Below are 14586 nucleotides of genomic sequence, written 5' to 3'. Positions count from 1 at the left end.
CGTACATACAAAGTGTTTTGATAATTTTTAGTTCACGTAAATCCATAGCTCACACTCACAATATTTATACAAGGCGTGTCCTCTAGCAAACAATTTCAGCATATTAAATAAACAATAAAATAACCTTACGTATTTAATAACATCATACATTTGCATACATTATTACCTAAACTGGTAACCTCGCGATTACGGTGTTCACACGTAGAACAATGTGCGAGGTCCTTGGCTAGCCTCGGCCGCTTTACTGTTGTAGGTGTGTCGGGGTAGGTAGGTAGGGAGCGGAAGATTTTATTTTCTCTTCATGCTAGTTTCATGAGTTTTCATAATGCAGGTTTTATCAGATTTAAGTGCTGTATTTTAATTTTTTATTTACCTGGCTTCTTGGTACTTACTTTATTGAGTATAAAATGATAATTACAGCTGGTCAACCAAACCTTGTCAGTAAAAAAAGGCGCGAAATTCAAATTTTCTATGGGACGATATCCCTTCGCGCCTACATTTTTCAAATTTGCCGCCTTTTTCTACTGTCAAGATTTGATTGACCAAGTATAGATGAAATATGACTTATTGCTATAACGAAATGCATGGTCCTTATACCACATCCTAAGTATCCTAAACTTGAAAGACAAATATGTACGTAAACAATGTATTTTTAAGAAACCATATTTCTTCACAAATTTATCTCTAGTCTAAACTCTAATTATGTTGGCAATTCACAAGTTTGTTCAAATTGTTTCGCTTGAATTTTGTGGAAATTGGAACGTTTTGTTTCCACATCAACTAAAGTAGGACGCCTCAGTGTTGCGGGTCTCCCCGACGGTTACGACATAATCTAAAAATAACTAGACAAAACGACTCGTCACACAAAACCACATACTTTAAAAATTCTACACTGTTTTTGTAGAAACTAACGTAATAAGTCATCATCATCTTCCTCGCGTTGTTCCGGCATTTTGTCACGGCTCATGGGAGCCTGGGGTCCGCTTGGCAACTAATCCCAGTAATTGGCGTGGGCACTAGTTTTTACGAAAGCGACTGCCATCTGACCTTCCAACCCAGAGGGTAAACTAGGCCCGTATTGGGATTAGTCCAGTTTCCTCACGATGTTTTCCTTCACCGAAAAGCGACTGGTAAATATCAAGTGATATTTCTTACATAAGTTCCGAAAAGCTCGTACCTACGAGCCTTCGAACCCGCGCCCTTCGGATTGCAAGTCGCACGCTCTTACCGCTAGGCTACCAACGCTTAAACTAACGTAATAAGTAATGCACTTAAAAAAGTACCAGGTGTTTCAACACTACTATTTAACACTGTGGAGGAAACGTGTGCGAATTACTTAGCCCAGCTTAAGCTTAAATTAGTTAGCCCAGTTTAGTACAGAAATTAGGGAATGCACTTGAGTCTTCCTATTCTTACGATCTCTATATTTAATAATACAACGCAAGTTCCTTTATTTTACACATCCGTAAACAGAAATATAATAGCAAATTAAGGAAAAATCGTTTTAGATAATCGCTTATTTGCTATCGCTTTTCTTTCAACCGGATACAGTGGCGTGTACCTTTTTGTAGTGTGTGTAGATTTTTTTGCATGACTTAAGAATAAGAAACTTGTCCACACTTCAAACCACAATTGTATTTAAAAATTCATATATAATAATAATATTTATTCGTTTATTCATTTAAAAAATATATACTTACTATCGTAGTAATAATAGGCAGTTAGTGCATTTATTTAGTACCTACTTAACATACCTACTTGTAACGGATATTTCGTGACATGCGTGTATTGGTTTAAGAATTCGCAATAGTCATTGAGCATTGTTTGTTCACAGGCCCCAATGCCTTTCTACGCCGGCGATCCCAACAGGTTCCCTACGACCTGGCAAACCGACCCGTCACAAGGTAATTATACTTTAAATATACACTCGCATTCATATAAATATTTGTTTGCGCATTAGCCCCTCGAAAAGGTCGTAAAGGTTGTTTACCTTTCATATTCATGCATAGATGAGCTTAAATGTTTAATTTTATTTGGTATCATAATACGTTAACTTACAATACTCATGTTTCTCCAGGTTGGCAGAACCAGTTCATCCAACAGCTTCCAACACAAACCGGACAGACCACCCTCGACTACCAGGGCAACCATACAGCGTACGCCACGTCACCGTACCAAGCCAACACCACTTACACCGTCCAGAACGTCGCCACCACCTTCGACGTGACCAACAACACGTACTACCAGGCGGGCGTCCAGGCCGTGCCGGCTCAGCGACCGCCCTCTGCTCGGGCGTACACCCCCGTGCCCTCGCCCCGAGCGCCGCACTACCCAGAGTACCAACAACAGTACGCCCAACAAGCGACTACTCCAGGAGTCACCGGCGGCAATGACTCCCGACCCGCCTCCGCCGCCTCGTACCAAAGCGCCGTCCCGACTACCTCCGCGCCCGTCTACAGCGTCAGCCAACAAACTTACGAGCGCACCGACTATCAAGAACACTCGGAGGAGTACAACGGTGAAAACGGCACCGGAGAATCCAGCAACGACACGGAGAGGCAAGATAACACCCCGAATGGACAGCATTCGGGAAACGCCGAGCCTGGGTACCTGCAGGGGAGCAGCGGTCCGCGAGCTTCACTCGATTGTAGCGGGTACCCGGGCGGCTATAATGGCGGACACCAGTACAGGGAGAATGGACAGAGCCAACAACAACAGCAGCAACAACAACAGCAGCAGCAGCAGCAACAACAACAACAGCAGCAACAACAGCAGCAGCAACAGCAACAAGACTGGCAACAGCGCCAGTGGCAGCACAACCAAAGAATAAACCAACAGATGCAAAACCAACAACTGCAGAACCAACAGTTACAAAACCAACAAATGCAAAATCAAGTAATACAAAACCAGCAGCAGATTCAGAATCAACAACAACAACTTCAGAGTCAGCAGCAACAGATTCAGAATCAACAGCATATACAGAACCAGCAGCAAATGCAAAACCATCAGAACCAACATATGCAACAGCAGCGCGAAGACGCCGAGCAGCAGCTATTCTCGCAATCAGACCGTGTCAACCTCAACTCTCGACTCAAGACCATGATTCTCAATAAGCAGAGTCACGCACGCGACGGTTCGGGGACGCCGCCCGACAAAGGCGACCCCGGAGAGGGTCCACCCAGACCTCTCGACGAGAGAAAAGGCGGCGCCGTCAACGATGACAGAAATACCACCGGTCATTTTTTATCGTATAGCCACCATCTCCGAGATAATTACCGCTTAGGCGAGCAGTATCCTGCCGCTGGTAATTATTCACAAAACGCTCACGCCTACGGCGCGAGCGAGTTCGGAGGTGGTGGCCACCACGTATGGGAGGGGGGCACGGAAGTGCCGAGAGGTTACGATAAACACGCTAAGAACGCGAAGACTCAGAAGCTGCCGTCCTACGCGGACGTGCGAGAGCAGTACGGTTATCCATCTGCACCGTACGAAGCGCAGAAATATGCAGAAATGTATGGTAGTGATAGTTTAAGTTACAGTCAAACGGATAGTAAAGATTTCCAGTCGAAAATGGTTATAGGGCCAGTATCGGAAATGAACCAGCAGAACTGCGCGCCGGCGCGCGACACCAACGCACAAACGAGGAATTACGATCACAGGGAGTACGACGCCAAATTTAGACATCCCTCGGCACCGCTAATACCTAAACTAGAAACGCCAGACTCGTATCAATACCCTAAAGACGACAGGCTGAAGGATCAGTCTAGGCTTCAGCAAAACGGTAACCCAAATTATTGCAAAAGCAAGGACATGAACAACCCTTACCGGGAATACCCAAACGGCATAGCACGCTCGCAGAGTACAGTGCTGCCACCTATTTCTACTATAAAGCAAGAAAATTTTGGTCAAAAGGCGCAAAATTACCAGAATTTTCAGAATTACCCGTACGAGAGAAGACAAGAAGCTGAAGTGTATCCAAGATTACAAAAAAACATGGGATTTCAGAAGTACAATCGGAATTATATCGAGCAACAAAAACAAGCTAAGGAATTGGAGAATCGAATTAATATTGAGAGAGCATCGGAGCCAAGAGCGCCTTACTATATAGAACAAATAAAGTCGGAACATTCTCCTCCAGGGCATAAGATTTACAAAAATTTAAGCTACAATGTTCCAAAGAGCCATGAGCCTTATATGTACCCCGGGGACGGTGGTCCAGCGTCCATTAACAACGAGATAGGCTACTCTTGCTGCCGACAAGGGTCTACCAAGAAGCCGCCTCCAGAACATTTGCGAGATGGCGCCTGTCCCGGCCTTCAAACTAAGGACGAAATCCTAGAAGACGACCCTGAAGAAAAGGACGCCAAAAAGCCGCCAACCCCCGTCCCAGATATAACTAAAGTTAAAGAGAACCAATTCAACTACTCGAAGGAATACTTAGAGAATCTGGAACGGTTAAAAAACAATTCGAGGACGGAGGTGCCTGACTGCAATTGCTTTCCCGCTGACAAGAATCCTCCGGAACCTGGCAGCTATTACACTCATTTAGGTAAAACATTTTTTTTAAAGTACAAATCATTATTAAACCAGATCTTGGCATTCATTGTCTCATCTCGATTTGCTTTTGTTCTGTTTAGTTACGTATTGCTAAATAACTGACTCTCATAAGAAGTTGAATTTTTTCAAATAAAATATATTTTATTTGTTTTTATCTAACAACGTACTTGGTTAGATTACGAATTTGTTTATATTAATAGACTTTTTCTATATAATAACCAATTATAAATTTCAGGAGCAGCGGCAACCCTAGCAGAGCTTCGGAAGGAGCTCGAAGGTCGCACAGGGTTGTCAGGCAAAGAGTTACGCATCGAGAAAGTTTGCTACACCGGCAAGGAAGGGAAGTCGGCCCAGGGCTGCCCCATGGCCAAGTGGGTGAGTGTATGGATCCCAACGACTATTTACTTGAGTGCTTTCTCATTAGTGACACAAGAATCAAAATGTTACTATACCTACTTACTAAAATGTCAGTCAGGCAGACTATGTTATGTGTTGCATATAAAATGTGATTATTGAATTACATTACTTAATCACTTATCAAGTTATCAGTAACCACTTTGTACTGATTAAACACACGTTTCATCGTAAATAACTTTGGATATTCAACTATAGAGGGCGACACTAATTTCCAACACAAAATAGACGAAATATTATCTCCACTCAACAACAGATGACGCCACTCTCTTTGTTTCTATCACAGAACATATTAAAGAGGTTAGAACGGCTATCGCGCGCAGTTAGTATCGGAACCGGTGTCGCCGCTCGTCCCTCTCCACATTTCCACATTTCTCGCGCAACGGTAGTAAAACCTTGTGTGCCTGGTGAATGGATACGCCTCCTTTAGACAGATTTGATGTCTGGCTTCTTAATCTGAACGTTATTGTGGCGCAAAAGGCATGTTTACGTTTTTCGGCCAGCGCGGGCGAGTACTAGCATGCGAGCGTTTGCTCATAACCGGCGGCGACACGTACCCTGCTCGCATCGCCATTCTACTTGTTCTGTGGTTTCTATCAACGGCGCTGAACCGAAACCACTTCACAGGTGATTCGTCGCTCAAGCTACACCGAGAAAGTTCTAGTGGTGGTGAAATGCCGCGCCGGGCACAAGTGCCCAACCACGTGGATCGTGGTGTGTCTGGTGGCGTGGGAGGGCATCCCGCAGTCCGAGGCCGACTTGGACTACACGCTGTTGTCGCACAAACTCAACCGCTACGGCTTGCCTACCACCCGGCGATGTGCTACTAATGAAAACAGAACATGCGCCTGTCAAGGTAATGAACCTTAAAAATTACTTGATATTCATCAATGATATTATACAACCATAGATAGGTTATACTCATACTTGACGAGCACAAAAAATACTTCCATATTTTATTTCTGTGCCTACGAAGAAATCTGTTATTTTTGATTAATTTTCTCATTCCATCTATCTTTGTCACACTCGTTCATCTCTTTCTCTTTCGGTGTGCGGGAGCTCGTTAGCACGTGCACATTTCTCGCTTGTCCAGCCACGACTAAAGGCAACTTGTCCAATTTGTCACAAGTTAAGAGCTTCAATTTTGGAACGCCTATAACCTATCTTGAGTTATAAATCTTGATATTCATATGGTTGATATGTACCTACTAAGTACCTACTTATTTGTTAGATTAGTTCAGCGGTCGGCAACCTTTTAGCAGCCAAGGGCCACATAGTAGTTTTTTAACGAAGTTGACACGGGCCGCACTTTGTTAATATTTATGTCTTTATCAGACATTGTCGTTTGTCAATATTACACACGAAATAGCCAGGGAGGCTCGCGGGCCGCAAGTGACAGGTTCACGGGCCGCATGCGGCCCGCGGGCCGCGGGTTGCCGACCTCTGGATTAGTTTATGCTAGTAGCGCCTGCAATTGTCAACTTCCTATATTATTTTATTGAAATATATATGTATCTGTACTTTTGTTATCACTACATAGTATAAAACAAAGTCGTTTACCGCTGTCTGTCTGTATATATGCTTAGATCTTTAAAGCTACGCAACAGATTTTGATGCAGTTGTTTTTAATTGATAGAGTGATTCAAGAGGAAGGTTTATGTATAATTTGTTAACCCGTGCGAAGCCGAAGCGGGTCGCTAGAACAAAATAAATAAATACTGATAAATACTAAATTCTATGAAATGCGTCGCTAGATGTCGCTAGTAATCACTGTTTAGTATACTTGCTCTGAGAAATAGATAAAGGGGTTGGATTACTAAAGTAATTACTCCGAAAAACTAATAATTATTCGTTTCAATTCCAGGACTGGACCCAGAATCCTGTGGCGCCTCCTACAGCTTCGGCTGCTCTTGGTCTATGTACTACAACGGCTGCAAATACGCACGTTCCAAAACCGTCCGCAAATTCAGACTTTCCGTGAAAACAGAAGAGTCCGAAATAGAAGAGCGAATGCACGTGCTCGCGACGCTGTTGAGCCCCCTGTACATGAACTTGGCCCCGAAGAGCTTTGAGAACCAGTGCCAGTTTGAGAAGGAGGCGTCGGATTGTAGATTGGGGTTTAAGCCGGGACGGCCGTTTTCTGGTAAGTATTTATCATCGAATTTCTTTATGATACTCGTTGACGAACTATTTTCTGCATCCACGTTAAGTCTTATTGTTTCGCCTATTTGGCAATAAGGCTCGCGTGGCCACTAAGGTACTACGTATATTAGGTGTACAGTGTAGCTATACCGTTCTAATAAAATTAGAGATGTCAATTTGTATAAGAACCATCCGTGTTCGAAATAGTTAAATATTAGTCAAAGTCACTTGTCGAAGGCGAGGAACGGTATTGAAGACAGAAGAATTATTACGGAGTTTAATTTATGCACTTCTATCTTTCCTGGTAGTCTTGATAGGAATAGTTTCTTTACCCACTAAACCCCCACTCACCTTTTGTTGCCGGTCCCATAATGGGATACCCTCCTCCAATTGAGGGGGGATTTAAATCTTCTCGGGGCAGAGGTGTAGGGTTGGAGCCGGTCTACCTAGCTTTATTTGACGTTCATAAGCGCATTGTAATTATGCCTACTTGAATAAACTATCTTTTATCTTATCTTATCTTTCCAGGCGTAACAGCATGCATCGACTTCTGCGCGCACGCCCACCGCGACCTGCACAACATGAACAACGGCTGCACCGCCGTCGTCACCCTCGCCCGCCACCGCTCGCTGTCCAAGCCCAACGACGAACAACTACACGTGCTGCCTTTGTACGTGCTGGACACGACGGACGAGTTTGGGTCGAGGGAAGCGCAGGAGGAAAAGATCAAGAGCGGCGCGCTCGAGGTGTTGGATAAGTGAGTGGTGATGTATTATCATGTTACTTTGCTTGGCTTTGTAGCCAGAAAACTGAAAAAATAAGTAACAATATACGATCTTTGAGTGGTTCTAAATGTGGATACTTCGGTCACGTATCCACAAATTTTTCAATACGCTTAATTTTGATAAGGTCTTCCTCTGAGGATTTGCATATCAGATCGTAGCCGATTTCGCAATGAAGGTGCTTATCTTATCTTATCTTATTGTTTTCGGGGGCCCTTGCGGATACACTTCGACCCATAGGGATCTTTTGTGCAATTACCCCCTAGAGAAGATCCGTCAACTACTCAAGAGCTTTTCCCACCATATCCATGTGTCGGATGATGGAGCTCATGGGTAGCGTTTTAAAGTCCTTTAGTTCCAGATATCCTGCTCCAAAGTCCTTCATTCTTTGTCTGGCTAGGGCGTGACATTCACACATTAAGTGTTTCACTGAAGGTGCTTACACAGTTAATTAATATAACTAAATTTTCTCATCGCTTACAGATATCCCATGGAAGTACGCGTGCGCTCCGTCCCACTCCAGCCCTGCCGAAGGCACGGGAAGAAGCGGAAAGACGAAGAAGCGACCGACGCCAACAACTCCACCGGCAGCCAGCCCAGCCCCACCGGCCAGAAGAAGCCCGTGCACCCCCCCGCGCCGCGCACCCCGCAGCCCGACGCGCGCAACAACCCCAGCCCGCGCAGCCATAGCGCCTCCCCCGCCCCCCGCGCGCTCACCCCCGCGCGAGCACACTCCAACCCCTCGCCCTACCCCAACAACTCCTTCAACTCCGCCTTCAACCCCATGCACAACTCCACCGGCCTCATGAACCCCAACCTGAGCAACCCCGCCCTGCTCGACATGGCCACCATGATAGACAACTTCACCGACGCCCAGCTGCAGAGCAACCAGATATCCAGCACCGTTCTCGACTCGCCGTATAACTCCTACGAGCAGAGTTACAACCTGCACCACCAGAACGCGCTGTATCCGAACCACGTCAACAATCCTCCGCCGGTCGAAAGCTGCCAGAATCCTAATCCCGATGAGCTTCCCGGTTTCGCTTCCGGTCTACAGAAGAGGGACCAGTTCCCGAACCCTCCGAGTAGCGATCAGATGAACCCCTCGCAGAACCAGTGGCCGGATTTCGCCGGCGCCGAAATGTTCAGCAACGTCGTCAAGGAGGACCCCGATTCCACGACGGCGCATCTCAACGTTCCGCCGAACAACTACAGTCCGGACTCAAACAGAAGCGACACAAATTCCGACACGTTGTCCCAAAAGAATCCTGCGGAAACAGATAAAAACTCTCTCATAGCTGACCTCGCGCAGAAACTTCCAGACTTCGATATGCCAAGCTCCCCGAGACTGACTGAAATTTCGCAGAAATCGCAGAGCACCCCGGCCTCGCCGGCTCCTTCTCAAGTTCCTGAGTTAAAATCTCCAAACAACAGTACTGAATTAAATGCTTCCTTAGAATCGCGAAAGAGTGTGTGGAAATCACCCGAATCCAAGAATTGGGATCCTTCCAAAACCAAGGAACCTACGACTCCAGAAAACGAAAACTCCTTGTTCAGGGTTCCAAAGGCGCGGCCTCCCTCGCGATCACAGCACGTCAATCCTGCCGAAGGCATGGAGAACACTACATTCTTGAAACCGTATCCACCTTCAGACAGAACGCCACTAGCCCAAGGATACGAACACAGAAGTCCATACGACAATAGGTCACCGAACAACACTGTCCCCCAAACTGCCACATCCCAAGCCAACTACACTATCAGCCACGATGATAGCCAGAATATGGTCGCGGCCAACAAACCCACCGAGTTCTCCGGCAGCAACTTCCAAGCTGTCAATCAACAATCCTACGGAAATCAAGCTCCGATTCAGGGCTACGGCAACTACCCCCAGGTGGCCAACGCCTACAGCTTCCCGACAAATCCGTACGGACATTTTAATCCGTACGAAAATACGTACAACGACTACAACAGCTTGGCGTACTACAACGCCGAGAAGTACAAAAGGGAGGAGCTGCTAAGAAATCCCCACTGCTACAACTCGTACGGGTATCAATATAATCCTAATTTTGCGCCAAATTTTTATCAAAATCCAAGTCCGAACTGGTGCCAGTCGTCGCCGAACTGGTGCCTGTACCCGCCGCCCTTCTCCATACCCTACCCGCCCGAGCCGCCGAAGGCCGAGCCCATAGGGGAGGTCACCGAGGTCACGGACAACCTCGAGTGCTTCAAGGACGGCCAGATGGGCGGCGTCGCCATCGCCCTCGGCCACGGCAGCGTGCTCTTCGAGTGCGCCAAGCACGAGATGCACTCGACGACGTCCGTCCGGACGCCGAACCGGATGAATCCGACGCGGATATCTCTAGTTTTCTACCAGCACCGGAACCTCAACCGGCCGAAGCACGGCCTCGAGGAGTGGGAGGAGAAGATGAGACTAAAGAAGCTGGGGCTGACCCCGCCGCCTTGCGCGGCCGGCTCCGCCCCCGCGTCGCCGTCGCCTCGCGCCGCCGCGCGGGCCGACGTGCCCGGCTACGGCTCGCTGGCCGCGCTGGTGGAGGCCACGGCGGCCGCGCGCCGCGCCGGCCACGTGCTGCTGCGCGCACACACCAACACCACCACGTCGTGGACCACGCTGTTCCCCATGCACGGCTGCACGGTCACGGGGCCCTACCAGGAGTCGGCCACCTGACGGCCCGAGCGCCGCCCGCCCGCACCCTCCGCTCCGTCCGCCGCGCTCGAGTGAGCGAGACGAGAGATGTTGCCTTTCCATTAGTAGACTATAGGTAGAGACGCAGTGCTTTCCGACTATTGTAGTTCCTCGATTTATGAAATTTAAATATAAGTCGGGCCGGTCCGGACCCGGTCACCCGAGTGAGTTTCCGATCAAAGATGTAATTTTAAGTTATATTTTTTAATAGTGTTTATCGCATTTCAGCTAGTCTTACGTTACTATGTTAGTATCGAATCGTGTATCGTCGAAGTGACCGTTATCGTGTAGATTTGTTTTTTGTATATTCTTGTCGTATTTTAGTTTGCCGAAATCGATTTGTGGCCCTTTTTGGATCTAGTTTTTATTATTTTACATTCTACGTTTTAAAATAGAATGGTTAGTATTTTGTCTGCATATTTTGTGGGTGTTTTCTAATACGACGCAGTGCTTGTGCATCGCGATGATCTCAACTACTAACCTGTGACTAGCTTACGAGACAGAGTACAAAACGTCAGACGATACTCGCGCCGCCGCCGGCAGACTTGCCGTCGGCGAGCGTGTTTATTGATATTTTTGTACCTTTGTTTATGTATTTAAGTTGTTTTAATTGTATTTTAATTAAATACCATTCCTCTGTATTGCTGATCATTTGCATAGGCGTATTTATTATTATTAAATCAAACGGTGGCGCTCGAGCGACACGGTTAGTACCACAAAGATATCGAGTGCTTTTCTATTAGGTTAGGATGTGTGTATTTTTAACTTTTTAGAGTATTTAACTTATTTATATTGTATTACGTGAACCATTGTCAGATCATTTCCTTTGTAACGGTTTAGTGTTACTGTAGACATTAATATATTTCCTTTACGTCATCACATTAAATTATTACAGTTGTTTTTAGCATGTTCAAGTAGCCTTCTTTACTTTTCACTAGTGCCTGCATGTTCGGCCGCAGACCGAGGTCTGTAGACATTCGATATTAACTAAAGCATTAATTGCCTTGATCGTTTGATCAAGTGATGTGTCTACTGACTTAATCATCTGACGTAGACGATAAAATTTTATAAAATTAGGTACATACAATAAAAAGATGAGTAATAAATTACATACATTTATATAAGATAGAATATTTGCAGAAAAAAACAATTGTCAGGCGCTTGGAAAGATTATAAAGTAGGCGTATTATTGAAATGAATGAAAACATACTGATTAATAGTTATTAATATATAATTAGCGTAAGAAAAAGTTTGTTTTAAAGATTAAACTATTGATATAGTTTATATTTTTTACGTGTACGTATTTATTGAATGGTAAATTTATTGGGACGAACGTGAAATTATTTATAGGTTAAAAGTTTTGAAGACAAAACTTATAAAAATTAAGCAATAATAGACATCGGAGTCTATGTAAATTGTAAGGTAGGAGTTGAATTAAAATTAACGAATGGTGCGAATTGTCGTCGATCTTATGGAAATGCTTAACGTTTCGAAACTTACCAAAATTTGCCTAAAATTGTATTTGGATATAATTTGTGTAGACGTTGTAAAAAGTCTTGCCATTGCCACTTGCCAACGATCGTGACCCAGCTCTGGTCCCGTCGGGACTGCACATATCAAACCCATCGCAATATTTATAATGTATTTACGCGTTACAAACCTCATTTACCCAACTTCCAACCACGTTACTATCAAAATGTCTTCTTGGTGTATTCTGTCCCTCGTCAATTTTAAGTATACCGACTTTTGATCGTACTGTGGTACTAGCATTAAACCGAAGTTTATAATTTTATACGCGTTTTGCAAGGGCAACATTTTGACACCAAAATTGTAAAGATAAAATTTGTAGCGTATGTAAAGAAATCATGTATCATCGGTCTTTTATAAGCGTTGTATCAGTTAGGTCACTTCACTAGAAACCTGTGATATACCCATTAACTTGAGTGCTTGGACTGCTTGTAACGTGTATTCTTCAGTGTGCATGAAAGTATGTGGTATTTTACATCAAATTCTAAACTCAAAACCAAAAACGACCAGTATTGTCATAAAGTTGTAACCAAAAAGCATGACGTTTATTTGTTAATTTCGCCTGATTTCAGGTGTTTTAATGTGGGTTATTACCATATGGTTTTTACAATTTAGGTTACTTTACGCCCTGAGCGTTAATTTAAGTTACGACAAACCTATTGTGTAACAATATTTTTATTGTCTTCTGCCAAAACAAAAGAGTAATCGAATGTGTCATGTAAATAGAACTACCATTATTTATTAATACAATAATTTAAAAAGATTTGTTGTTTCCTTCCATACGTCCTGTTGTTGTTAAGTTTATCCTATTAAATAGATAAATATGACACAACACCCTCCTTGCATCGCGCTGTTGGCTAAAAAAGAGCGAAGTGAACCATTATACAATTAACTGACAAAAGAAGTAAGGACAAAATGGGTGAATCAGGATTCGAAACGCGGCTTCAGGTATAAGAATTATAAATTAAACACGAAATAAGTAAAAATATTTATTACAAAAATACATACAATAACAATGTATTTTCATATAGGTATTAGTTCCATGGAATGGTATCTGCAATCAAGTTAGATTTAAGTTAGATAGAAACTAGGGTGTTTCATTTTTCCGAATTTTCGATTTTCTTCTGACTGCTCGAATTCTGGTTCTTCCTGATTAAAAAATAGTATACCTATACCAAAAAAAAAAAAATCGGTGAATATTTAGAGGTTGCACAACATCAACAAAGTTTTCTCAAATTCGCTAGGTGCACGACTGATGCTGCCCTCATTTTGGCGGACTTTCTACGTTAAATCTTATGGAGTAAAATTAGTTCAAGCGGCTGCCGCTAGTACTAATGGCGGACATTCCATAAGATTACCTGCGTTTGTGACGATCAGCGCCACTTCCCTCTCCACCGACTTCGCACCTTGCCAATAACCAACGACTCTACATCGGAGGGTAGAAAATGGTTTAAGTGGCTACCATCAAAGCGGTGAGTAGTGTGATACTGAACCTTCTACATATAAATCAATTTTAAAATTAGTAGTTAACACGGATTTTGGTTACTCGATAAATGTTCTAATTAAGATTTTTCAGTTTTTCCACCTGTTTCCAAAGGAAAAGTGGTTTTATCGTGTTTTAGACGCAAAATTCAGTTTTTTCATTAGATTTTAGTATCAGTTCATTATATTTTGTTATTAAAAAAAATAGTTAATTTTCACGCTATGTATGGGGTTCTCCCTCCACATTTTCAATTTGTGCAACCTTTAAACGTTAATCGATTATTATGAAAAATTAAATAGATAGTTTGTAGAATGGGGAGACCCGATTGATGAGCAACGTCAGGAAAAATATCACAACTTTTTTTTCTCCATACAAAAGTGAAACACCCTATTAAATACCCTGAGTACATAAAGTGCCTACATTCTAACATGGTCTGACTTTTTTATCCTTACCTACATTTTAACTAGGTACCTACCTAGATTTACCTATACCTACCTATATTTTTTTGAACCTGGGAAAACGGCATTATTTTTTTAAATTATAGATAGGCACTACCAACAAGTAAATATATAGGTACCTTAACAAACACAATATAGAAGTTAAGTATATAGAACAAGTCAATATAGACTTTGATAATTAATTACGATAAATAAGGTTAAAAAAATACATACCTTTAAAAACCATATGTCACAATATAGTCGTAACCAATGTGCATGACTGCACGTATATTAAGTTATATATATTTATTTTCAATATGGTAACTTACGCATTGGTAACACTATTTAATCTAATTATTCTCAAAATCAATCACGAATAAAAAAGTGTATATGCGGCAGCCTGATAGAATTTTAATTCATCACTATTGCTTCTGTTATAGGCAACAGCCTGTAGATACTTACCTAACTTTTCTGTTTAAGTACACTATTCTTATTTAATAATAGACAAAAACGTTATTAGTCGATTTTCGTGTTTAGTTT

The 14586-nt window shown here is 43.4% G+C and overlaps 1 protein-coding gene across 3 annotated transcripts in view; it reads left to right on the top strand.

The window, feature by feature from the left end:
- LOC134650170 (methylcytosine dioxygenase TET) overlaps nucleotides 1-12889 on the top strand; it is a 173774-nt gene extending 160885 nt beyond the window's left edge. For all 3 annotated transcript variants that reach the window (XM_063505022.1, XM_063505021.1, XM_063505024.1), the window contains 7 exons: nucleotides 1835-1904; nucleotides 2078-4549; nucleotides 4793-4932; nucleotides 5599-5827; nucleotides 6836-7114; nucleotides 7642-7870; nucleotides 8379-12889. In XM_063505022.1, the coding sequence (XP_063361092.1) occupies nucleotides 1835-1904; nucleotides 2078-4549; nucleotides 4793-4932; nucleotides 5599-5827; nucleotides 6836-7114; nucleotides 7642-7870; nucleotides 8379-10581 (5622 nt within the window). In that variant the 3' untranslated portion in view covers nucleotides 10582-12889. The remainder of the gene's footprint in view (nucleotides 1-1834; nucleotides 1905-2077; nucleotides 4550-4792; nucleotides 4933-5598; nucleotides 5828-6835; nucleotides 7115-7641; nucleotides 7871-8378) is intronic.
- The last annotated feature ends 1697 nt before the right edge of the window (nucleotides 12890-14586 follow it).

Source organism: Cydia amplana, chromosome 8 (genome assembly GCF_948474715.1).
Source record: "Cydia amplana chromosome 8, ilCydAmpl1.1, whole genome shotgun sequence".
NCBI lineage: Eukaryota > Metazoa > Arthropoda > Insecta > Lepidoptera > Tortricidae > Cydia > Cydia amplana.
The sequence above is the reverse complement of the archived record's forward strand: the minus strand, read 5'-3'. Positions and strand labels throughout refer to the sequence as shown.